General features: G+C 37.9%; 1 protein-coding gene across 3 annotated transcripts in view; it reads right to left on the reverse strand.

Annotated features, from left to right (window-relative positions):
- The window catches only part of PCMTD1 (protein-L-isoaspartate (D-aspartate) O-methyltransferase domain containing 1), a 71,773-nt gene that overhangs the window by 26,487 nt on the left and 17,663 nt on the right, over positions 1-27,623 (reverse strand). Inside the window, exon 2 of one of the 3 annotated variants that reach the window (XM_063079617.1) lies at positions 7,562-7,991. The exons of the other annotated variants lie outside the window; for them this stretch is intronic. Within the exon in view, the coding sequence (XP_062935687.1) occupies positions 7,562-7,868 (307 nt within the window). The 5' untranslated portion in view covers positions 7,869-7,991. The remainder of the gene's footprint in view (positions 1-7,561; positions 7,992-27,623) is intronic. 3 annotated transcript variants of the gene reach the window in all.

A 27,623-nucleotide genomic window follows, 5' to 3' on the forward strand; every position in this document is an offset into this window, starting at 1 on the left:
ATAAATATTCAAATAAACATAAAAGTAATATATATTTGATAGAAAGGTACAAGTTGTCAATGGAAAAAATGAAACAGTATCCAAAAGAAGATGATGTTAACAGGCCAGATAAAGCATAAATCTGACTTCGTATTCAACAGATTCCAATGTTTTTTATTCACCAATGTGAAGAAAGATTTTTCTATGAAATAAAGACTTAGTTTTTGTAACATATTTTAAAAAAAGAAAAGAAAATGTTAACATTTGACTACGACTTTTAATAGCTAAATATTAAAGAGAAAATAGAAACATACACAGAAGTCAAAGTTTATTAAAACAAATACAGTTATTAGAAATACCTAGGTATCCTATATAACATTAAAAATAATCTTTAAGGCTGGCAAAAGCCCATTTATTGAGAACAATAACAAATATAATAAAATTCCAATATATTAAAATCTAGAGACTTGTTTTCTCTTGTAATAATTGGATCTAATCTGGCTCATTTATCATCTACCAGTTAGTCAGTAACCAAAGCTTATACATAAAGGCCAATAATTAAGTTTAGGTATTAAGTGTCTATGCAATACCTGTTATTTCTTATTTACATCTATGTGGACCTCATATGACATCCAACAGTTTGATAGCATGGTGTTGACAAGTACAGAAACCTGCAAGCTTCACACTACGTTGGAATGAAGTTCACTGTACCTTGAATATTTTGTGTAAGATGAATTTATAGAACCCAGCCACAGGCAAAAAGTACTTCATAATATATAACAAGAAGAGCTCTAAAGATGAAATAAATTCAAGATCCCTCCCAGCATTTGAGAACTCTGAGGTTGAAACACTGGTGTGGTGAGAAAGATTTAAGGTCAGATATCTTGGTTTCCAATTCTGGTTCCAATCTGAAATCAGTTAGTTACTGTCTAAAGACCATTGCCTACTATACAAAAGTGGTCCTTGGAAAAAATCACATAAAATATGTAAAAGTGTTTTGCACACTATACAAGACAGGTAACAAACTGCCATTAGAAATTATGATATGCTATCTCCCTGTATACTGATTTGGTTAGTTGTAGAAGCTCATAATCTACATAAGTGGTTTGCAACCCTGACTACATATTAGAATAACCTAAGTATTTTTAAATTAAATGTTAAAGGTAAAGTAAATTTAATTTTATTTAAACTGTAAATGCCTGGCCCAGACAGGTGAGAGGGACTCCTGGGGAGTGGTCCAGGCCCTGCAGGTAATCCTAACATGCAACTGGGGTTAAGCAGCACTAGCCACACCCTCCTAATTATTACAAAGCTCAATCCAAATGCTTTTTAAAATCTATTTTGTACTATCCAAATATCTGTTCTCACTGGTAAAGTAATAGCAAGGGTCAATTACTATAAGTAAAATCATTTTGGCTAAAACTAAATATCTACCACAAGGGGGAGTAGGTGAATCAGTTATTTGGTTTTTATGAAAATAGTATAAAATCAATGAGAAAAAAACTAAAATATATACATAAAAACATCTTTCAATAAGTTACAATGATATTTTATTATTAATTTTAGTTACATAAAACAAGGTATCTTTGGGAAGATTTACAAGTAACTTTAGAAGTATTCAGGGACAGTAACAGGTAAAAAGTAGAAAGGAATAGGTTTTACTCTCTTTTTTTCCATGAATATCCTGTGGTATAATGTAGAGACATAAAATAGTCCAAAGGTAGATAAAGAAAACAGGAGAAAAAAGAATCAGCAAAAGCTAAGTAATCATTAACTGGATAATTAAGAGAAATTGCTCTAATGTATTTATTGTTACTTATTAAAATGTATTTAACTTCTTATGGTTTCTCCCATCCATTATACCACAGAAAAAAACGTATTAAAGACAAACACTATCAAACTTTTACCGAGTCTTGCCACGTTAACCATTCTGAAGCTAGCAAGATTAGAGAATCTAATGAAGCAAATCCTGGAATTTACCAGAAACAAGTTCCAGACCTTTGGGCCCCTCATATAAGTGCTACTTTCTTTCATGACACATGAATCTTAGAAATACATTTACACAAGATCTGAAAGTGTTGGTTTAAACAGTTACAGAGAATGGATGCAAGGCCCTAAGTAAACTATATGTCTAAAATGTCAAAATATCAAGAACAGGTGCCACAATCAGTTCATTTACATACATCCACCCAATGAGGTGATAATATTCAAGTCTCATATGTCCAGAACAATTTATGATCATACCTCACATGTGCACTGGAACACTGTAATAGAGATTAAATTTCTACCAAAGCAAATTCAATAAGCCAAGAAAAAAATGTGTTGGACTATAACAGAAAATAGTTTTAAAAGCTAATTTAAACAGCTTCAAATCTTCACCCAAATTCTTGCTAATGACATCGTTTTCCCTGGAAGCCATTTCCATTGGCTTCTTCATTCCACTGCATCTTTATTTGTAAAGTACCTCAAGATACCTGGGGCCAGTACAGTGATCAATTCACATAAACACTCAATAAATATTTGTTGAACTAAATGAAGAACAGGCAGTAAGACCGACACCATGCTTCCATTGCTAGTTCAGAAATATCACACACAATTTCAAGGGTAGGAGATGTGTCTTGTGCCCTGCTGTATTCTTGGCAGCTGGCATTGGGTGTAACATAAATAAATACTTCTTTAAACAATGATAAAGTTCATAACTGTAGCTATAGTCTCAAATTTAAAAGGTGCACAACTAAGACTGAGGCAAATGATGCATGAAGCATATCACACACCAAGAACAGACTTTGTAATTCCTAAAAAGAACAGTCCAAAATCTTCTTTAAAAAAGTGAAACAGAGGCTAGAAGAAAAACTGAGGTGTGGTTTAATGCAGAATATAGTATCTACCTTTGAGAGAAACCTACAAAATGTGTTTTATTTCATCCAGAAGAAAGTGGGAAAGGGCACCTGAGCAGTCTGAATTTTCCTAATCCTTTGGACTGAAGTAAGGCAATACAGAGCCTTCTAAAAGAGGTGCTTAAAAGACCACTGAAAAACATCTAAAAATCATGTTTCTGATAAAGGCTTACAACCAAAATATATAAAGAAAACTTACAACTCAGAACACCAACCCAATTAAAAAATGGTGAAAAGATGTGAACAAACATTTCACTAAAGATACACAAATGGCCAACAAGCACATGCACAGATGTTCCACATCACTAGTCATTAGGGAAGTGCAAATTAAAACCACAATGAAATATCACTTCACATCTACTAGATGGCTATTAAAATACAAGTCTCAGTGAGGATACGGAGAAATCAGAACCTCATACCAATGTTGGTGAAAATGTAAAATGGTGTAGTCAATTTGGAAAAGTTTGTCAATTTCTTAAAAAGTTAAGCATAAATTTACTATACAGCTCAGTAATTCCACTCAAGAGAAATAACATATGTCCCCACAAAGATTTGTATGTGAATGCTCATGGAAGCATCATTCATAATAGCCAAAAATTAATAACTCAAATGTCCATTAGCTTCTGAACAGATAAACAAAATGTGAAATATACAATGGAATATTATTCAGCCATTAAAAAAAAAAAGTACTCATACATGCTATAGCATGGATGAAACTTGAAAACAATGCTAAGTCAGAAGCCAGATGCAAAAGACCACATATTGTATGATAGCATTTAAATGAAATGTCCAGAAAAGGCAAATCTATAGAGACAGAAAGCAGGCAACTGGTTTCCAGGGCCTCTGTGGGGATCAGGAGTGTACACAATTGGGCATGAGAGATCTTTTTGGCATAACAGAAGTGTTTTCAAATTGGATTGTGATAATGTTTGCATAAGTCTGTAAATTTACTAAAAATCACTGAACTGTACACTTAAAATGGGTAACCTTTATGGTATGTAAATCATGCCTCATTAAAGGGAGAGGGAGAAAGAGAGCACAGGCAAAACAGAGAAAAGCAGGAGTACCTAAGGTCAAAGACAATATAGCTGAATAAAAACCATTTAATGTCCTGTGGTAAAGAGAGAAAGGGTGTGGAGGCCAGCCACAATGGCAGCATAGAGCTTATCTAATCAGCCCTCTTGGACAATACAGCAGGTATAGGTACTTATATATATTGGCAATAAGTTTCCTGTTTGTCAATTGTTTCCACTTTAGAAACATTATGTTGTAGCACCAAGGTAGTGGCATCCACAGTGCTGGAACGATTGGCAGTCTTTCCACCTCACTCTTATTAACTACGGAACTATGTAAGAGACTAAGAAAGCCATTCAGTTGGGTGAATCTATATGGGGGTTTTATAAAAACAAAAACACCTACAATTTTTATATTATGGGTTATATAAAAAAATGGGAACGAGGGCTGGCCGGTTAGCTCAACTGGTTAGAGCACCGCCCTGTAACACCAAGGTCAAAGATTCAGTTCCCCATGTTGGCCAGCTGCCATAAATACATACATACATACATACATACATACATACATACATACATACATACATACATACATACATACATACATACATAATGGAATTCAATTCTGGTAAGTAGAGATTAAGTACAAGACTAGGGAGGCCTCTTTTCTTGCATTTTTTTTTTTTCTTTTTTCTTCTTTTTTGTGACCGGTAAGGGGATCTCAACCCTTGGCTTGGTGTCGTCCGCACCGCACTCAGCCAGTGAGCGCACTGGCCATCCATATATAGGATCCGAACCCGTGGCCTTGGCACTCCCAGCGCCGCACTCTCCCAAGTGAGCCACAGGGTCGGCCTGTAATGGAATTCCCTAAAAATGAGAAGACAATACTAACTAAGAGGAAAATCAATTAAATAGTAAATTCTTTGGGAAAATCCTTGTTCTGAGAAGACACTTAAGAAGTGAGGGGAACATGAAAAATTATCTTCAATTTGAAATTCAAGATGTCTCAGAGACATCTTAAGGAGCTGGAGTGATCCATTCTCTATGTCTGGGGTCAAACTAAATTTATGAATAACTGCTTTAAGTGTACTTTAATCCTAGCAAATTTCCTGAAAAAAACCTAACTTCCCCACACTGAACAGCAAAAGCTCCCTAATAATAGCCCATCCTCTACATTTGTATTTCTAGGGTGAAGTAAGAATTCTCCAAGGGGCATCTTCCTTAACTGTGTTAACAAACCACTGATGCCCTGCTCTCCCTGCCTCAGCCCAGATCCCTCCAGGTTATTCAGGACTACTGAATACCTCCTCACATAGGACCCACTGCCTGTGGTGAGCACCTGCCATCCCCATCTTGTGACTGGGAGAGAAAAATGGCTGAGAACCATGGTGTTAAAGTTTCTTAAAAAGGAAAGAACTTCTGTTAATAAGGTCACTGTGAAGCAGTGGAGCCAAATCTGATTCATTATACTCAGATAATTACAGAGAGCATGTAAGCATCCTTCTTTAGAGCTAGTTCTAAGTGATTTTTATGGCTCTATTCCCTCCCCTCCTTGACTTAAAACACACATGAAACACAAACCAAAAACAAAAAAAAAAGGAAAAAAGATTAAGCTTCCTTAGAAATTTGGTGGATTCAAGATTAGCTGTAATCAGAGTTTTACAGACTGTTCTTTCTTCCTTAAAATGTTTTTATCTTTATCACCAAATAAATATTCCTAATCGAAAGGTCTTAACTGTGCAGGATCACATATAGATAAATCCTGGAATAGGATCCAGAAGCTGTGGTCAAATACATGGCGAAAGATATGTGACTCCCCAGAGCCTTATAACAGGAGGAAAATACCTAGTACATTGTGAATCATTAACAAAAGGGTCTGTTTCCCCACACTGCCCTCTGGGAAGGAATAAAAGACATTCAAGACACAATAACGTTTGAGGTTTGCCTACAAGTGCATCTGGCCACAGGAATCTAATCTCTTGGAGACTGGGACTAGGCAATGAGTCTAAGGAACGCGACCTCATGGCTAGCAAGGTTGCTAATTATGACACACAAATCCCCCACCCCGCCTTTGGCTAGACTGACTTTCCTCAGCAGAAGCTACATAGTGGAAGATAGAATAAACAGGGGCTCTGAAGCTGGCCAGACATGGTATGAGGCCTGGACTCCAGCCTAAAAGTGCCAGAGCTGGTCAAGAAATGAACTGATTCAAGGACAACTCCCATTTTTTAAAAGAAGCAGCTCTCCCTACTCCCCCCAGTAGGTTCCTTTGATTTGGAAATTGTCTCAAACCCTAGAGATTCCTTTTTCAAAGAGACTCTGGGGATAGAAGTAATAGATGTCCAGAAATTCCAACCTACTAAGAAATTCTTCTCAGGATGGGGAGGAGCACCAAATTTAAACATAGGCTTCTAAATTTCTCTTTACTGAGGGAATTGCAGACCTGAAAATGCCTTTAAAGTGACATAATATGACCATATAATTTATTGTCCAAGCTGGGACATTTTTAGGAATAAAAAGGGCATTAGTAATACTGATGCTAGGACAAGAGGGATAAACAAAGACTGTCCCATCACACTGGAAAAAAAGAGTAACCTCCTAGAGGATATGTCATTCTTTACATTCAATGATTCCCCATCACTTTAGAATGAATTGTACAGCACATTCTCATCCCTTTAACTTGAGCACATACCTCAACTATAGCACCTATCACACTGGATGAGGGTGATTTTCTTATGCCGCGAATCTAAAAGCATTTACATCACGGTCCTTAATGCTCTACTTTAATGTTTGTCACAGAATAACACTCAGTAAATATGGCAGCTAAACTAAACAGCTTAGCAATTTCATGGTTGTTCATCCACCATCGAATAATGGCTTATAGCAGATTTTCCTCCATCCATGCTTTTCCCACCCACATTCCATGTTTCCTAGCTATCACTTCCTAGCTAATGTGACTTTAGGAAAGTTATTTAACCTTTCTGTGCCCCAGTTTACTCACCTATATAATGGCATTTTTAAAAAAGCATATACTTCAAAGGATTATTAGAAACATTAAATGCATTATTACATATATAGTGCTTTAAACAATGCCTAGCCCTCACAGTAAACACCCAGAAAGCTCCTCAAGAGCTTTGTCCCATTTGATCACTGCTGTATGCTCACACCAGGAAACATGCCTGACAGAGCAGACACTCAGTAAGTATCCTGAAAGCTCAGTGAATATATACTTCTTTCTTCTGTGTTTTTCTCCAATCCCTTGCTTTGCCCCATCAGTGCCACACCCTCTATATCACAAATTCCTGTCTCTCCAACCAAAACTGACACAATTATCTTACCATTTAAAATGGGACACAGATACCCATCAAACTTTATATGAAAGCAGACAGAACAGTTTACCTAAAATAGATTAAATAATATTCCTGAGATTCCTGCCTATCAGTTACTCAATTTTAAATACAATTACTGAGAGTTGGAGAATAGATCCAAGAGCTACTACTGTAAGTCTAGGTGTGCATGCCGGGATTGAGAAAAGATTACTACTTTGTGTTTCCACATTTAAGTGATGTAACTACTTTGAGTATACACACACAAAGTTACAAACCCTGTAAATCATAAACAGTAATACAAACTCAGCTTACTTTTTAAAATAAAATTTTACAAAAATAAAATTACCTAAAATTAAGCCCACCATTGTACTTAAATATCCGGTTCCACTTCCCAGGTTAAGAAAAGACAATCCTGGCTGAAGTTTCAGTGCTTCCATAACTTCAGAATAAATGCAAGGTGCTGACAAGTGGATGTTTCCATGCTTCCAGGCTAAGTCTTTGTAAGCATTGTCTCTGTAGCCTTCCAAATAGTAATCTCCGCGATCAATCGCTCTGAAGGCTTGCTCCACTCTCTCAGTGCGGATATACTGAGCTTCTTTTAAGTTATCAATTAAGTCATCATTATCTTCCCCAGCACTCACAGCTCCGCCCATGATAGTATTCAAATCAAATCATAAATTTTAAAATGTAATAAAATTAGCAAAAATGGCTTCCAATAATGTAGTTTGGTTTGTTTTCCTTTTAATATTGAACTTGATTTCCAAAATAAATTAATCCTAGAAGGGAAGAATAAAAACAGGTTTAAATTAATGCTCAAAAGGAAAATAATTCCAGTTTATTAACTACCATTCCTTAAGGACATAGTCTGTTCCAGGCATAGTGTTAAATTCCTTAAGAATATTAGTTTATTTAATTCTTATAATAAACATAAAAAGTAGCTTGAAGTATGACCTCATCTGTACAGATATAAAAGCTGGGACACAGAGAAGTTAAGTCACTTACTACTGTGAAGCCCATGATGGTGGCCACTAGTCACACATAGCTACCTAGATCTGAATTAGTTAAAATTAAATACAATTTAAAATTCAGAAAGTCAACCTAGCTGCATTTCAAGTGCTTATAGATACATGTGGCTAATGGTTGCCATACTTGATGGTGCTGCTCTGGAAAGTGACACTGCCAGGACTAAGTTTTAGGTCTTTTGGATTCTGAAACCATGTCTTAATCACTAAGCCACATGGCTTCCTTATAATATAATAATCCTAGTTAAATAAGCAGTTAGTTGACTGATTTAAAATTCTTGGACTTAAAAATCACTAATGATTCCAAACTGCACTAACTTTAAAACTTTAACACAAAGAATAATATATTCCCAAACACTGAATATAAAATTCAAAAAACCCAGACCCACATGTTTAATACACACATTCACACACAAAAGTTATTTTGTTTGGTATACCTTGTAATAAATAATGAGCCCACAAATTTTATTAACAACTTTTAATGGTGTAAGCACTGGAACATGTTAGATATAAACACACACGCACATATGATGAATTTCCTTAACAGATCCAACTCAGCATCTTTGAACAGGAACATAAGAGCAACTTGAAAAACTAAAGAATTTCAATACATAATACTGAATACACAATTTAAGCTTTATTCAACTACAGTTGATAAGTAAATTCATATATCAGTTTCTGAATTAACAAATCAGGTGAAAAGGAAAGTTCGAAATGAAATACACATGCCTAAAAACAAGAGTCTGACAGCCAACTCTGGGAAGGCCATACCTTACTCTTGTCTTTAGAGAAGAAAAGCATCAGGGCCTCAGGCATCCTCAGGGTCTTCAGACGCCTGGCCCCCAGCTGCTCCAGTACTGTCACATTGTCTTTTCTGTGTCCCCTTTGTCCTTTCCTATGATCTCCTTAAGAACTTTGAGTAGAGGAAATACTGTGAACTCACATTACACTCATTTAATTTATTCAAATTCACTTATACAAAATTGGCTGGCTCTACTCCCCTCTATCCCCCAAAATAAATAATTTAAAACATATAAAAGTTTACAACATACTTCTCAATGAGTATACTGTGTAGTGTGTAGTGCAATGGGAGATGTCAATTCACTATTCTTTTGACAGCTCTTAGTTCTGGCATCCTTTTATAGCTCAAGCATCTCGACTTGCTCAGTATAATTTTAGCATTTCAAGATTTTTTACATGACATGGCCCCTAAGCATAAGTCAACTTTTTCATCTGGTATTCAGAGAGTACCCAACATGAAAGAAAAAATGGCTACACCAGATTGGGAGACAGCCTCCATCAGTATCCAGTGTGGCACTTGCCTAAGGATTTTATAAAAGTAATTGACTATGCACAGACATTTAACAAATGACTCTACTATAAATGCCACAATTTACTGGTTTGAAAAATTATTCCCTTTGTGTTGGTTCTAGGGCTTAGGAAGAACCTGACCCTTCTTAGGTGCTTCTGAACTCTGTCCTAATCAAAATTATCATAGTAAAACAAAAAAACAAATGTTGTCTTTACCACACAGCTCACAATCTTGGTGAGAAAGAGGCAAGATGATGAATCAAATAAGAAATACTACCATTTACTGACACTGTACTAAGTGTGTTATCCGTATGTTATCATATTAAACATTACAATAAGGCTATGAAGAAGGCACGAGCATGCCCACTTTCAAGAGAGAAACCACCTATAAAGGGATGGAGGGTTACAATGAACAGAAGCCCAGAGGAACCCAAAGAAAGACCTGGATGCAGGAATCAAGGAAAGCTTTCCTAAAGGCATGCACTGTGTAAAAGGGTTAAAGGAGGGAATCGTAGGCTGAGGAAACAGCTAGTACTGAACCAAGAGAGCAGATGCTGCTTTTGAGAAATTATGTGCAGATGGGTACTTCTCAGCACCATAACAGCCTTAATTCTATAGGCCAATGACAATAATACACACTCACACTACACACACACACACACACACACACACACACACACATATGTTTATATACATATATATATTTAGCCTAGATCCCTTTGAAAATCTCACCAAACTTATAGACCCCCCCTATAAAAAACTGAACAGTTTTGCATAGAATTTCAGAAGGCTTTTGAGTTCCTAGATACCCAGAAGTCCACTCTAATTTAAGAATGTCTACTGTAAGCAACTGAGAGCCAGTCAGAAAATTTAACACAAGAGAATTCCACTTCCATTGTAGAAGATGCATCCTGTGTGGTGTAATATATATACAGAAAAACCTGTTTCAGATCTACAGCAATAGACCTGAGACGAGGTACTCAAAAAGCAAGAAAAACATCACCCTGTCAACAAGAATCGGCGCAAGAATGTGAAACCTGGTATCTTAGACTCCTTTGTCAAAGTTCTAGTAGGAGAGGCAGAGAAGCAGATCTGAACGCAGGAAAGTGGTCAGGAAAGGTTTCCTGGAACAGGAGGCACAATCTACTACAATGCATGTTTCATTGACACAAACTAATGGATGCACTTAGTGCATGTGAATACAGTGAGGAGGTTGGGGTGGTTCATTCATGTTCATGTTTTAAAATGACTGGAAAGAAGCAAGCTTCCTCATATTAAAGGGTTACCCTTAGGAACTTAATGAAGACTAAGCAAAAGAGCTGAAATATACATGGTACCTTCCTATAAAGCAAATGAGACGTGAGTTTAGTGGCTTCAAGTGATCTCAGGAAGCTGTGAATATAAATGAAAAAGTTCTAAAACAATTATCCCTGAATTAAAACAAAAGATTAACGAAGATGGCTATATCCAGGTTCAGATTTTTAATTTTTGATAAAAATTATATCCACACACAGCAAATTGTCCTTCAGGACTAATTCCTTGAAGGAAGATGAACCCTAGGGTTTAAGGCTGTGAAGAACCGACTGACTGTGATGTTACATGCATATTCCAGTAGAGATTTATCTCAAAATCAACTTAGGATTGCTATTGTTTTGTGGTACACTGGTTACAAAGCTGTATAGGTTTTGAGTAGTATGCCCCAACCCTATTTTTCCCAAAAGCCCTGCTGTTTTGCAAAACATGAGGTATTTTTAAATGTTATACAAAACCCAGTACTTAACCTGTCAGAAACTTAAGAGAATCTTGGGGAACCCCAGGGACCCCAGACTGCGATTGGAAAACTGCTGGCATAAACAAACAATTACAAGATCAGACGAGTAGTGCTATGGTAAAGTTATACAAGGGCACCTAATCCAGATATGTTGGGAATGGGGATGGAGAGATTGAAAGATTTTCCTAGAGAAAATAAAGCATTGGTAAGCACAGAAGGCAGAGGATGGAAAGATGCTCAGTTATGTAGAAACAGCCTGGCAAAGACAAGGAAGCAAGAAGCAATATGCCCACTCAAGGCACTACCAGTAGTACAGCAGAGCTGAAGCACAAGAATACAAAGTAGTGGGTGGCAAGGCTAGAATAACAGAAAGGAGCTAGGTAGGCTTGCAGGCCATACACGCTGAGTTTGGACTTCCACCTGCAAACAATGGAAGCCAGTGAAGAGCTAACTAATTTTAGACCTGCAAATAGCACTCCCCGGTTCAAACCCCAAATAGCCCTGTTCCTTGAAGAGTTCTGCTACAGCCCCACTTGGCCTTGAGCCTGCTACCAGAACATCTGTCAAGGGGACCAAGAGGAATCATGCACACTAGAGCTTCAGCAGACTGCCTGCTGACATCGGTCTTGTCAGTGAACCTAAACTACCCTATATCTCAGCTCCAGGTCCCCTCAACTGTGATCCCAGTTTAGTACTGCTCACACAAGACCCAAAGTGGGACTCGCCCTTCTGAGCCAAATGGACAGGCCTGCCAACCTCCATCCTACAGCAGATCCTGGAGAGGCCCTGTTTTGGCTCTAGCCCCTCACTGCTACAGCCCTGGAGTTGCCCTGCCTTTGCAGGTAACTCCTGAGAGAAGCACCCAGACAGGTCTGTCAGCCTCCTCCCACAGCAATTCTAGAAAGGGTCTTGAGTGTCAGTTACATCCCTTCTCAGCTGCAGTCTATGAGCAATCTTATCTGCATAGAGAACGGCTGGGAGTCTTGCCTGCTGGTACAAGCAGGCTGGGCTTGCCAACTCAATTCCACAGCAGCTTCTGAATTAGCCCTGACACAGTTTCAGCCCTTTCCAGCTGTGGTCTGGCAGCAGTTCTAACCAGCCAGGGTCGTGCCAGAAGATGTGCCCATCTGAGCCCTTGTGGCAGGTTTGCCAACCTCTGTCTCTCAGCAGGTCCTCAAATGGCCCTGGATCTCAGTCCTGGCCCCTCTCATCTGCAGACTGAGGGAAGTTCTGCCCACCTGGGGACCCAGAGGGAGGCACATCCACTGGTGCCCTTGCAGGCTGACATCTTACCTCAGTCCCACTGTGGATCTTCAAACAGCCTTAAAAACTGGCTCCAGCCCTTCTCAACTGCAGTCTGAAAGCAAGCCTGCTCACTCAAGAAACCACTCGGAGACATGATTATACATGACCACTGGGACAGGCCTGAAGGTCTGAGTCTCAGAGGTGGACCTCAAACGACCCTGGGTCTCAGTTCCAGCCCATCTCAGCCAAGGACCAGAGTAGTACAGTTAGTCCAAAGGCAGCCCTCCCAGAGACCTGAAGGAAGTCACACCCATCAACGCATCTGGTAAGAGGTCCACCATCTGGGAACCCTAAAGCAGACCTTCATCCTAGCACTAGATCCAGCAGATAGTTCTATAGCAAATTTGATCAGGCATAAGAAAGAATTGGCCAACTTAAAGACAGATCACTTGAAATCAACCAATTAGAGGGGACTGAAAAAGAATAAAGAAGGCATATGAGATCTATAGGACACAATCAAACATAGAAACACACAACTATGGGAGTACTCAAAGGAGAAGAGACAAAGGGGCAAAAAGCTTATTTAAAGAAATATTGTCTGAAAACTTCCCAAATCTTAGTAGGGATATGAACATACACATTCAGAAAGTTTAAAGGACTCCAAGAAAGATAATTCAAAAAAATAAAATGAAATTATAATCAAGCTGTCAAAAGTTAAAGACAAACAGAATGTTGAAAACAGCAAAAGAGTAGTAACTCATTGTATATTAAGGATCTCCCATAAGGCTATAAACAAGCTTCTCAACAGAAACCTTGCAAGGCAGGAGTGAGTGGGATGAACACTGTTGTGGTCTGAATGTCCCCCCAACCTCATGTTGGAACTTAACCCACAGTACAGTAGTGGAAAGTGGAGCTTCTAACAGGTGACTAGATCATGAAGACTGTGCCCCTGTGAGTGGAATGATCCATTTATGGAGTAATGGGTTGATGGTTTAATGGGTTGTCATGGGTGTGGTTCTTTTATTTTTTTTATTGAAACATATTGACTGTACATACTTGTGAGGTACAGTTGTATTTCAATACATGCATAAAATACATGTTGATCTAAGAGTAATTAGCATACTAGTCATTGCAAAACTTAAATCATTTGTGATGTAAACACCTGATGTCTTCTAGTCCTATAACAACATGCAGCAAATCAATGTTAATTGTAGATTCCTGGGTTGACTGTACACCAATAGAACTCATTTTCTGGGCCGAGCCCGTGGCGCACTTGGTAGAGTGCTGCGCTGGGAGCGCGGTAACGCTCCCGCCGCGGGTTCGGATCCTATATAAGAATGACTGGTGCACTCACTGGCTGAGTGCCGGTCACGAAAAAACGACAAAAAAAAAAAAAAAAAAAAAAAAAAGAACTCATTTTCTTCTACCTAGCTGTAATTTTGTGCCCATTAACCAGCCTCTCACTATGCCCCCCTCACCTTTCTCATCTCTAATAACCACAATTCTTCTCTCTCCTTTCAACAGTTCAAATTACTATTCTTTACTAATTTGCTGCTGTTTTCTTAGCTCCCACATATGAGTAAGAACATGGGTTACTTCTCATTCTGTCCCTGGCTTATTTGACCTAACATAATTTTCTCCAAGTTCATTCATGCTAATGCAAATAGCAGAAGTTTGTTCTTTTTTCCAGCTGAGTAGTATTGTGTTGTGTATACATACCACAGTATCTTTATCCAATTACCCATCAATGGATGTTTAGGTTGGTTCCATATACTGGCTATTGTGAATAGAGTTGCAATAAAGATGGAAGTGGAGGTATCCCTTCAACATGATGATTTCCATTCTTTGGGTATATACTCAGTAGTGGGATTGCTGTACTCTATGGTAGCACTATCTGTAATTGTTTCAGAAACTTCCATACTGTCTTCCATAATGGCTGTACTAATTTACAACCCTGACAACAATGTATAAGGTTTCCCCTTTCTCTGCATCCTCACTAGCATTTGTTATTTTCTGTCTTTTTGATAATAGGTAGTCTAACTGGGGTGAGATATCTCAATGTGACTTTGATTTGCATTTCCCTAATTATTAGTGATGTTAAAAATTCTTTCATATACAGTTGGCTATTTGTATGTCTTGCTTTAAGAAATATCTATTCAGCTCCATGGGTGGGGTTCTGATGGCTTTACAAGGAGAAAAAGTGAGATTTCTCACCATGTGACACCTTAGCTTGCCAGGGGACATTGTAAGCACATATCTAAATATCATCTGTACCCCACAAATATATATATATATATAGTTATTTGTCAATTAAAAATAACACAAAAATAAAATGAAATAAGATATTAAGGAAAAACCAAAACTGCAGAAGGGAATATAATTACAACACATGGTGAGGATGGGGAGGAAATGACACACTGCTTACATAGTCAAAATAGTCAAAACACAATTGCTGATTTAATCTGAACGGTAATTTAACCACACTGGCAGGATGAGAGGAGAAAGGAAAGGAGGAGGGGCATGAGATCTAAAACCTAATCTATGATAATAGAAGGTAAATGCTGTCTAATATTAACGAACAAAGAGCAGTAGAAGCACCATAGTGAGCAATTGGAGGTAACTACCTTATAAAATAGCTAAATGTGTTAAGTTCCATCTGGAGCCTGATGATAGAAATGGGTGAAACCAGGGACTGCTGTGCTCTGGCTTCAAGGCTTGTGGTATTCCTACTTTCTAAACGGTGTACATGCATTATTTGAACAAAATTGACATGTAAAGGTAAAAATAAGGGAGTTATGTATATAGACCAGATGAAGTATAATGAAGACATACAGAGAATAATTTCCTAAGGAAAAGAAATACATTTGACAAGATAGTCTAAGGCAGAAAAATCAATGAACAGAAAGAGATCATAACATGGGAGCACACAGGCTCGACAAAGAACAGGGAGTGCACAAAGGGCAAAAATCCTAAGTGCACTTATGCAGAACCTAAGTGCTGAAAACAGCAGTTTCTGCTAGATTACATAAAAACATTAAGGTTATTTCTTATCCAGCTTTGTTCCCTTTCCTGTGTCTCTTAAGATGCTTTCCAAGATTGCCCCATGGCCAATTTCTTTTCGTTTCTTTGATAAATGGTTAAGTTGTTTCTTCTCTTATATTTCCTTGTCTTTACAATAAAAGCTAAAGCAAATACCGACTTGGGGCTGCGCCTTGTTTCTCCCTTCTTGAGTGAGTTGTCTTGGTGCACTCCCTTCAGGCTCCTCATTGCTCTTAATATTTGGGCTCTGAGTAATCTTTGCATCTCCATCACACAGTGAGAAGTCAAAAGTGGTGACTTGTGTGAGAACTTCTACTCCACAGATAAGAGACTGACCTTCCAAAGCTTGGTAAAGGAGAAGGATGTGTGACACACATTCCAGTAAGGGAGAATAGGTGGCTATAGAATAGCTTGGTATGTCTATGGCAAGGTCTAATTTAGGTCTTTTCACCTGGAGGTTTCATTTCTTTCAATTTTCAATTTCTCTTTATGGCTAGAGTAATTCTTTCTAAAGAAGAAATTCAACATAACTTATAGCTTCAATGCCTTTTAAAAGCAGCTGGATGTAAAGTAACTGAACATCAACTTACAGAATTATTAATAGTCATTAGACAACAATGTCCTTGCTATCCATAAGAAGGGAGTCTTGATTTGGAGGATTGGGAACATACTGGCAAGTGGTTAAACAATGCTCTTGGTCCCATTAAGGTTTCTCACCTTACAGTCGGGAATTTATGTAGGATTCCTTTAAGGCCAATACAAAGTCAAAAAAATGTTTCTAATTCAGAAAAACTGGAAATCCCACCTCCTTCTGCCCCAGATTTCCCCCCTCCACCACCTCCCTTGGATACGCCTCCATCAGATTTCACTCCTCTCACAGAACAATGCTTCCGTGAGGGATGACAATCTGAAGGAGAAATATTATATGGTTTCCCTGTTGTCAAAGGAGGAAATCAAGGCCTTGACATGAAAGTCTTTCTTTTGATGTATTTAAGGAATTTTGAAAAAGTATAACAGAAAATGGCCTACAAAGTTCCTTTACAAAAGGCATAGTATAGTCTATAGCTAATGGATATGATACAACAGCTTGGGATTGGAAAGTTCTTGTTAAAACTGTACTAAAAACAGCTCAGTATAGTGTATGGTTCCAAAAATTTCATGATGCTGCCACTACTATTTCAATGGAGAATTTAAATAGTAACATCCCAATAGGTATGATATGTTAATTGAAGAAGGAGCTTATACTAATCCTCAGGCCCAAGAAATTATTCAGGCCTGCTCCAACTGCCAAAGATATTCTAAAATGACCTTCCCTAGAGGAACAAATCCCTGTGGACTAAAAGGAAATGAAATTTGGCAAATGGATGTCACTCGTTATGACCCTTTTGGGCATCTTAAATATTTACATGTTATTGTTGACACTTATTTGGTATTTATTTATTAGGGATTTATTCATGCCACTGCACAGACAGGGGAGGCAACAAAACATGTTAGGAAACATCTCTCTGCTATTGCTACTATGGGGATTCCAATTCAAATTAAAACTGACAATGGACCTGCATATACTTCCAAAGCCTTTCAAATATTTTGTGATACATGGAATATTAAACATGTTACGGGAATCCCATATAACTCCACCGGTCAAGTGATAGTGGAAAGGGCTAATGGTCTCCTCAAATCACAATTAAATTAACGAAAAAGGGGGAATATAGAAAGAAGCCTGACCCCTTGAGAACAATTAATGCAGCAGTATTTACCCTAAATTTTTAAAACTGTAATTCTCAAAATTTAACAGCAGTGGATCGACATTTCATCCCCCCTCATGATAGGCCTAAACATTTGGTTTTGTATCAACATCCTTTACAAGGGCCAAAATGGTTAGGTCCTGTTGAACTACTAACACAGGGAAGAGGGTATACTTTTGTTCTTTCTCCTACAGGCCCCCTTTGAATACCAGCAAAGACCATTTGACCATATCATGTGGCACCATACAGGAACAAATCCAATTCCAGAACTCCAGAATCTTACTGTACAAACCCCCTCAGGAATGATGAACAGGAAACAGAAGATAAATCCATTGACCTCTACGATGCTTTCCTCTGGTCCAACTTGGGGTAATTTTAAAAAGCTTACCGCACAGGCAGAGGGCACTCTAGAAACCACCAGAACTCCAAAGATGCCGGAAAACCTGTTTCTAGCAATGCTTGCTCATGTAACTATAAATTCCAAAGGTCCAAAGGTAACATGCCTGTTCATAATATGTGGGCTTTTTCCTTTTTATTCTGCCTTCCATAAGTAATAATATTTATTGGGCCCATAGTTTGAATCCTCCTGTTTTTGATCGGCTTACTTGGGGTGATTCAGAGCCTCCTTTTTCATCTAATGATACTGCTTACACTAGAGATGACTGGCTTACCTTTCCTGGTCCATTACAAGATTGAGGAACAAGTTGTAGTAAGAAGGGTTATCATAATGGATGGCACAAACTTTTTCATAATTGGTATTTTCTTGCTGAGGAATTGCCTTTATGTGTAGTGACTAATTTTACTGCCAGCAACTTTTGCATTCCCTTTCAATCACAATGGTATATGAATCATATTTTTACATCTTTTAATCGTATTATAGCTGTGAAACATCAAATGTTTATTCAAACTGCAGGCGTTGGTTGAAATTCTAAATGGGGAAACAATCATCCTAAACCCAATACTCCTGTTTGTTCTCACCCCTGGATTATTATTGCAGACAGTCTGGATCTTAACTGGGTCTCCTGCCATTCAAATAATCTTACAGAAAATAAATTATATGGTAATCAGACTTTGGAAAATTGGGGTCCATGTAATTTATTAATACAAAATTCTGATACAACTTGGAATTACTCCCTTCATTTTAATTACTCTGGCCATCCATTACGTTGGAGCCAAGGATTAGCAGGACCTATTTTGAGGATCCATTACAATCAATATTATACTCCCATAAAGAAATCCACTTGGCATATGGTCACTCCATTCTTTCCCTGTATTGTCCGACAAGGGAAATATCAAGGAATGGAGGCACTTTGCGTTGGAAAGCTAATGATACCATTGACTGAGTTATGATCTGCACCTCTCAACCATATATATTTGCAATTTCCTCTCAAGAACCTGTTATTTCAATCACTAATTTTACTTCTTCTAAAGGGTCATATATTCAAAGATCCAATATTTCTCTCCCTGCCAATTCTACTCAGTTTACTCCTTGCATTACGCACTTTAATATTTCTAATCTTAATAATTCTCACATGTTTATATTAAAACAAAGAGCAGAAGCATGGTTGCCAATTAATCTTATTTGTGAATGGATAGGAAGATCTGCTCTGGAACAGATAACTTCTGCATTAGAGTGAGTTGGTCCTAAACAGTTTCCTGATATTCTTGTTGCTTCTATTACAGCAGCTACTACCACAGCTACAAATGCTATAGCTGCATTACCTCACCCTATCCAAACAGCTCATAAAATGAATGGGTACTTTCAAAATGTAACTTCTGAACTTTTAACTCAAACAAAAATTGACCAAGAAATTTTACAGAGACTTGATGCTTTAGAAACAGCAATGTCCTGGATTGGTGAACAAAAAGCACTCTGGACACAAAATCAACTTAATTGTGATGCTGAATATTGCTCCATATGTGTAACTTCCATTCCTTTTAACACCTCTAGTTCTTGGGAGGATGTCCAAGAATTGTTACATGGAGCTTTTCATTCTGATTTACATGGAGATATCAATAACCTTAAAACTAAACTCCAAAAACGATTCAACTCCAAGAAGAAGCTCAAAAGCCAATTATTAATCATTTTGGCTCACTGGCTTAATCCTGCTAATTGGTTTTCAGGACTCAATGTGAAAATATGGATTATTGCTGGTATTGGTATATTATTTTCACTGTGTTTTCTTACAGTGCTGAAGGCACTATGCACCATTTTCCAAAGAACTCTCCACACAGAAGCCATGCTGACATTACTTCAAAAGACTCATCATTACTCACTTCCTGAACCTACTTCAGAAACCTCTGTTGATTTAGATTTTGCTTAAACAAAAAAGGGAGTTATGTGGGAGCACATAGGCCTGACAAAGAACAGGGAGTGCACAAAGGGCAAAAGTCCTAAGTGCACTTATGCAGAACCTAAGTGCTGAAAACAGCAAATAGTTTCTGCTAGATTAGATAAAAACATTAAGGTCATTTCTTATCCAACTTTACTCCCTTTCCTGTGTCTCTTAAGATGTTCTCCAAGATTGCCCCATGGCCAATTTCCTTTTGTTTCTTTGATAAATGGTTGTTTTTTCTCGTGTATTTCCTTGTATTTACAATAAAAGCTGAAACAAATACGGACTCAGGGCTGTGCCTTGTTTCTCCCTTCTTGAGGGAGTTGTCTTGGTGCAGTCCCTTCAGACTTCTCATTGCTCTTAATATTTGGGCTCTGAATAATCTTTGCACCTCCATCACACAGTGAGCAGTGACAATGGAATAAATAATAATTTACACTGCAGATCTTCAAAGACATAGCTCATTTTATCATATACATTATTCCTGAAATTGGGTCAAGACTGAATTACTATAAATTAACTTACATTTTTTAAATATACACTAATTAGATTATAAAAGTAGTACATGCCTTTGTACAAAATTTGAAAACAAAGTAAAATAAAAATTTTCATAATGCTAGCGTTCAGAGCCATTGTTATTAACTTCCTGTTTCTGTATACTTATTTTTTTAACACAATATTAGAATTATACTGTATACATTGTTCAGGACTTCTGCTTAATAAATCTTAAGCATTTCCTCATGCCATCAAATATTCTTCCAAAATAATCCCCCAACTGCTAGACAACAGGATTTTGAATTGATTATAATTGATGTACACTTGAGCAGTTTCTAAATTAAGGTCTGTAGTGAATATATTGAAAATTTGATAATAATCCTCTAAGTTGAAATATACATCATTTTTTAGGAGAGTAAAACAAATAGTATTAAAAAGCTAACACATGGCCAGCCAGTTAGCTCAGCTAATTAGAGCACAGCCTTGTAACACCAAGATTGAGGGTTCAGGTCCCCATACCAGCCAGCAGCAAAAAATAAATAAATAAATAAAAATAAAGAGTTAACACAGCATTAGGTCATAAAGTGTTTGCCATTTTTTAATTCTGAGATAACTGCATCTTACTCATGGGAAAGTGCCAAATACAAGTCAAGAGACCAAGGTCTAGCCTTGGTTCCATAGACAACTTTGCTAAAGTCACTAAAGCTTATTCCTCATGTCTAACTAAAACTTTGTACTTGTTGATAAATATCTTCCCTTCTCCTGCTTACCCACTCTGCCCCCCAGCCTCTACTAACTATCATTCCACTCTATTCCACTTTGGGCATATCTCCAGAATTGCACTTCTTCACCTGGGAAGTGAAGAGGCTAAATTCTACAATTCTGAAGTTCTCCCCAGAGCTCTAATTTCCTTATTTGGGCATCAGTCAAATCTGCATTTGAATAGTCGAGTTTGAGTTATCTAGGGACTCAGCATTTGTTACTTTGCTCACAATTTTTACTGCCCCACTCCTGCCATTTTCTCTTCCACAGAGGAAGTCCAAGTCCTGCATTAAACAATAAAAGCAAAATAAGGAATACAAGAGCAAGAAGAAAAGGTAAAGGCAGAAAAAGAGAAAGGTGTTGAAATAGAATAAACTACTGAACAGTTTAAGCAGTTATGTCTGAGAAGAAAGTCACCATATTTACTCACAAAACACAATTTCACTCCTTGGCATTTTCTAATGTGGGGGGGGGAGGTAGAAAACAAAGAGCGCATTTACATAAGCACACCTGAAATGATTTGTGAAGTGTTCTAAATGTTTCTTACTATTCTTCCAAAATTTAGATTTGTGGTTTAAATCTATGGTTTAGGAAAGAACCACTGAAGGCCCCATTCAATATTAAGGTGTCCTTTAGGCAGTTTAAGGATGCCATGTGGAGGGTTAAATGCTGGCAAGTCAAAGGAGGTGGGAAGCAGACAGACGGCAGACAGATGTCACAGAGTGGGAGAAGAAGAGGATGAATGCTCACTTGCTTTCTTTCCCTCCCAGCACACAGGGAGAAACAGCCAAATTACTCTTTGCTACTCATTTCTCTGCAAAAGTAGGGACAAAGCTCACTCAGCTCTGGAGGGAAAGAGACCAATGATCCAAAGGAGAACGCACTATTTGAGGGCATGAACATGTCCTCATGTCCTCAAAGCTCTTGTCATGGGAGACACGGACCAAGGCTGCTTTGAATGTGGAGGCAACAACACAGTGGAAAATTTTTTCTCAACAATGGGGCTAATACATAAATATGAATAAATATAAATAATGAATTATGAAAGAAAGAAAAGAATAGGATGAAGTTCCCTACTCACTTGCCAAAAGCTGCCAAGAACATCTACTTAACTCTATATTCAGTGATGAATACAAACCTTAATTTTTATTTTCAGTAATATTAATATATAAGGGCAATTTCTTACATGCCTATTATATACCTAGCCCTGGGATCTAATTCTTCACTATACCCCTGTGAAGAGGCACTAACCTTGTTTTACTGACAAGGAGACCGAAGTTCAGAGAGACCACAAGAAGAGCTAGTTCCCAGCTGACAATTTTCTGACAGGCTTCATGCCCATAAACTTTTCATTAACTTTTAGCTGAAAAGATGCTCAATTCAGATCTTCTCTTTCAACCACCCATTTCCTCTTTTTCCTCCCTCTTCGCACTCTCGGCTCCAGGGGGGGGAATGAAACAATGGGGGAAAGCATTTGATGTCATTTTGTGGCCATTCAGCCTCAGGCAAATTATCTAACTTGTGATCTTCAGTTTCCTTATTTATAAAATAAGAATAAATAGCTACCATATCACAATTTGTGAATTTTAAATAGCATACTTTATATCAAGCTCCTAACATACAGATGTCCAATAAATACCAACTCTCCTTGACTTTTGTAACAAAAAGGGCACATCCTAAACTTTCATTTTGAAGCACAAAAGACTGAAAAGGGAAAACAAAAAAAGCGCCAGTTCTCAAATCTCATGAAGTTATCACCTAGTGACCTACTTAAGAAGGAACTAAAGAGAGGAAATGTAAATCCTGAAGTTAGAGGTGTCAAGAAGAAAAACAAGGGAACAGTATATAGAGAAGCTGCAGATAAATACATGATTCACACATAAGTTCACTAAAAGAGAGACATTAATATGAAAAAGAACAAATCAGTGTCTTCTGCCATGCTCTAGGCCAAAAACCAGGCTGAGAGGCCTAAATTAGGAGTAGTTGCCCTGCCGTGCTCACTGGGAATCTCAGAAGGAAGGATGAACTCCTTACCTGGGCTCAGGCCACAGTCAGATACCTAACCTCTTTGGCAATTTAAGTTCTCTCTCACTAGCTAACTTTTGCCCTTGTTATTTTATTTTGCTTTTAATGGAGCACTTACTATATAATTTGGCAAAAATTAACTGTCTTGTACAGTTTTCTTTGGTTCCACACATCTTTTCTGCTCAGACTGTAAACTCCCTGAAGACAAAAATAATGTTATATTTAATATATTCATCAGTCATATGGTCTTAGCAAGCATTTAATAAATAATCATTCACTAAGTGTAAGAGTAAGTCCTAGCTTTCTACTTTGGGAAGTCCTTTCAAATTTGGATGTATCTAATGGCTAGAGCAAAGTGAAAGTATGTTTTTTTCCTCTATGTTCCCTTAAACTCTGGAATCTTCATCTCATCAGACAACTGATAAGCCACTGTTTCAAAATAATTCAAGACAGTCTCCTTCCCCTACTCTTCTAATTCAATACTACAAATAATTTAAAGTAAGAAAAGAATGTTCTCTTGGAAGCATTCACATTATATATTTTGATATTAGGCAAGTTTTAAGATGCCTATATTCACAGTTGTAGCTTTCCCACCCATCCTTTTAATTTTCCTGGTCTTGGCTTGAGAACAGTATGAACTCAAAGATGGAGTAACAATAGGCAGCAGCTCTGTGACAATTTAGGGCATATAGGACATGAAGTGATAAAGGAATAGAAACTTTAAAGGATAAGATATGAGGCAGTTCAAGCTGAAGTTTTATTACTTTGAAAGTCACAGGACTTTATGAACCTCCTAAAAGTCCCTCCTCCTCTCCTTTTTACTCAAAGATCTAAATATATGATCTCTTCAAACCTATATTACTATACACGTGTATCCCTAAATACAGCACTAACGGCTTACTACAAACACACTCTATATGCAAAGTTCCATATATTTTTGAGCTAACAAAATCAATCCTCAGGGTAACTGCCTCTGGTCTGAGGATTATTGCTTAACAATCTCCCAGTTTTCAAGAATATATATAAGAAGTGCTATACTAACCATCCTTTAAAAAAAAAAAAGTGATAAGTATCCTTACGGGAGCTGCAGCCTAGAAAAACCTTTAAAACAAAATAATTGCTCACCTCTAACTCAGGAAAAGTCAAAAACAAAATATACCTATTAAATGAAAATGTTCTTGGTACATACTGAGGTCAATAGGGAAGCGAGAGAGAAAAGCACACACATTTTCAGCTCCTCCCAGCTAAGACTTTCAAAGTGGGGCTTACTTTACCTTAAAAGTTATGAATTCACAAAGAACATTCAAATTTAAGAATATTCCAAAGCAAACTCAACCAAAGCATTTGCAGAAAAACGCTTGGAAAAGCTTCATCAGAGGGTCCTTCTCTACAACGACAATGCTCCTGCTTATTCCTCTCATCAAATAAGGGCAATTTTGTAAGAGTTTCTGTGGGAAATCAGTAGGCATCCAGTTACCGGGCTCTATTTAATTAAAGCTCAGTCACCTACCTGACTGAGCAACCAAAACAAAATAAAACCACCAGGAAAAAAAAAAGAGAGAGACAATTATGTATCTCATTTCAGGTAGAGAAGACATTCTAAGTAGAAAGGCAGAGGGTGAAACCATAGAGGATAGACTGAGGAATGTGACTACATAAAAATGAAGTACACTGTTGTATCTAGCTGGCAAAGCACATGATAAAACTAAGATCATGTGCTTTGCAAGATACAAACATCAAACTGGGAAAAAAAACCCTGCAACATGTGGCACAGGGTTAATATTCTAATTAGAGAATTTACAAATAAATGTTCCTAATTTTTAAAAGTGGGGGTGGTGGAGGGGACAGAGGACACAACAGGCATTTGCCAGAAGAATTACAAAACCATCAGCAAACAGGAAATTATGTTCAACCTCAGTAGTAATTAAAAACATGCAAATTAGAAAGAGAGTTTTTGGCCTATAAGATTGATGATAATTTTTTTTTAAATCTTGTCAGAAAAAGTATAAGAACACATTTTGCATTTTTATTTATTACATTTTCCTATATAACAATAATCATCTCCCCACTTCCTGTCTCCCCACTTCCTATCCTGAGGACACTCAAGTATCAAACCTTCCACCTTTTATTAGACTCTGGCATCTCTACTACAGTCTTCTCGAAGTTCCCCAACTCTTACCATCATCACGGGCATCTTCCATGGCCATGAAACAACCTATGCAATCCCCAAAGGTAACAACAACCGTGACTCCTTTAACTTTGAGGACCCTTTGAATCTTTTTTTTTTTTTTTTTGTGACCGGTAAGGGGATCGTAACCCCTGGCTTGGTGTCGCCTGCACCACGCTCAGCCAGTGAGCGCACTGGCCATCCCTATATGGGATCCAAAACTGCGGGAGCCACGGGTCCAGCCCTGAATCTTCTGACCTGATCTTACTTGCTCTTTTTTTTTCCACCACTACATTCAATGTCATACATATTTTTCCTTGCTTATGAAGGCCTAGGATATATCAGTAGTTCAATAATCAGCAAACTTTTTCTGTAAAAGGCCAGAAAATAAATATTTTAGAATTTTTAGGTCATCGTTTCTGCCACAATTCCTAAACTCTGCTGCTGTCGGGCAAAAGTAGCCACAGACAACACGTAAATGAAAGACTATGGCTGTGTTCTAATAAAATTTTATTTATGGACACTAAAATTGGAGTTTCAAACAGTTTTCATGTCATAAAATAATAATTCTTTTTATTTTTTCCAACCATTTAAAATTGTAACATCATCCTTAGTTCACAGAATGGACAAAATCAGGCAGCAGGCCAGGTGTGGTCTATGGGCCATATTTGGCTGACACCTACTAATGTCACTTTCTTCCCAAATCAAATAGGTCCCATGAACATAGCTTCACTTACTGACTCTCCATTACTCTCAACCCCTCATTCTAACTTTCTGCCTCACCTACCTTGCAAATTCTTGATCCTGGACCAGTCCGATTATCTCTCTGCTCTGTAGAGTGTTTTATACTGTGAAGTGTAAATTAAGAAATCCACTGCTTGGATTGGTACCACTGAAGATCCACGTTCCTCAAGCTCAACTGGATTTTCAAGAATGCCCAGCAACACCTCTGTGCCTTTATTCACCTCTGACTCCAATCCCCACAGCAAACCCATTATCACCACCACCTTCTTCAAGACAGATCTCCCTCATTTAACAAAGGATCCTGCTTCATCCTCCACAGAAAAATAGGTCCAGACAAAAAGCCTCAACTTCCCAGACTGTCACCCTAACCCCACACCACTTGTCAACTGTATTATAAACATTGCTGCATCTGTATTTGCATGCACAGGCAGACAGAATGTAATGACTTCAACCTGTTTGGATCAAACAGACCTGATTTTGTCCACCTTATAACTACTGAATTTATTAGATGCCTCAGCCAATTGTTTTACAATTGCCTCTTAATTATTCCTCACCAATAAAACCTACAAGGTAAGTTTTATTATACCCATTTTACAAAGGAAGAACCAAATTCAGATTTGAGCTTAAAACTTTGGTCTAACTCCAAAGCCACACAACTGGGCTCCATTTTTTCCCATTTCAGATAGTGTGTTATCTTTTTTTTTTTTTTTTTTTTTGTCGTTTTTTCGTGACCGGCACTCAGCCAGTGAGTGCACCGGTCAGTCCTATATAGGATCCGAACCCGCGGCGGGAGCGTCGCCGCGCTGCCAGCGCAGCACTCTACCAAGTGCGCCACGGGCTCGGCCCAGATAGTGTATTATCTAATCTGAGCCCTGCATACCATTTCAGAAGTGCCTCCAGCCACGTCTCTTCCCACAGACTGCGGAGGTTCCCTGGACCAAATTACACTTCCTCATGCCTCCATGCCTTTGCATATGCATTAAGTCTCTACCTGGAAGCTCCGCCTTTTTCACTAAGATGCCACTAATGAGTCCCCTCCTTCTAGAAATCTTCTCTAAACTCATCCCCAAAACACTTATGAGCCTATCTTAGTCTGCTCAGGCTGCCATAACAAAGTAACAGGCTGGCTGGCTTAAACAACATAAATTAATTTTCTCACAGTTCTGGAGGTTAGAAGTCCAAGATCAAGGTGCCAGCATGGTCGGTTTCTGACAAGACCTCTCTTCCTTGCTTGCAGAAGGCCACCATTTTGCTGTGTCTTCACATGACCTCTTCTTTGTACAAATGTATGACAGCATTAATGAGCTTTGTGCTGTCTCCTTTTATAAGAACACTAATCCTATTGCATCAGGTACCCACCTTTATGACCTCATTTAACCTTAATTCCTTCCTTAGAAGCCCCATCTCCAGCTACAGCCACACTGGTGGCCATAGTTTCAATACATGAATTTTGGAAGGGACACAAGCATTCAGACCGTAACTGTGACTTTCTTCAATGCTCTCAAACACTTTGAGCGTATCTCTGTATCACCTGTCCACAAGAAACAACTGTTTCCCAACCACCTGACCATGGCCTCTTCAAGGTAAGGCTGCACATCCTACTCACCTGTTTATTTCTGACACTTAGCAGAGTGCCTTATAACAAAGAAGAGCTCATTCAAGACCCCTGCTAATGAGTAATTTAGTTTTCTAGTTATTTAAGATATTGAAAAAAGACCTATCTATGTACTGGACAAGTTATATACT

This window comes from Cynocephalus volans, chromosome 15, assembly GCF_027409185.1.
Source record: "Cynocephalus volans isolate mCynVol1 chromosome 15, mCynVol1.pri, whole genome shotgun sequence".
Classification (NCBI taxonomy): Eukaryota; Metazoa; Chordata; class Mammalia; order Dermoptera; family Cynocephalidae; genus Cynocephalus; species Cynocephalus volans.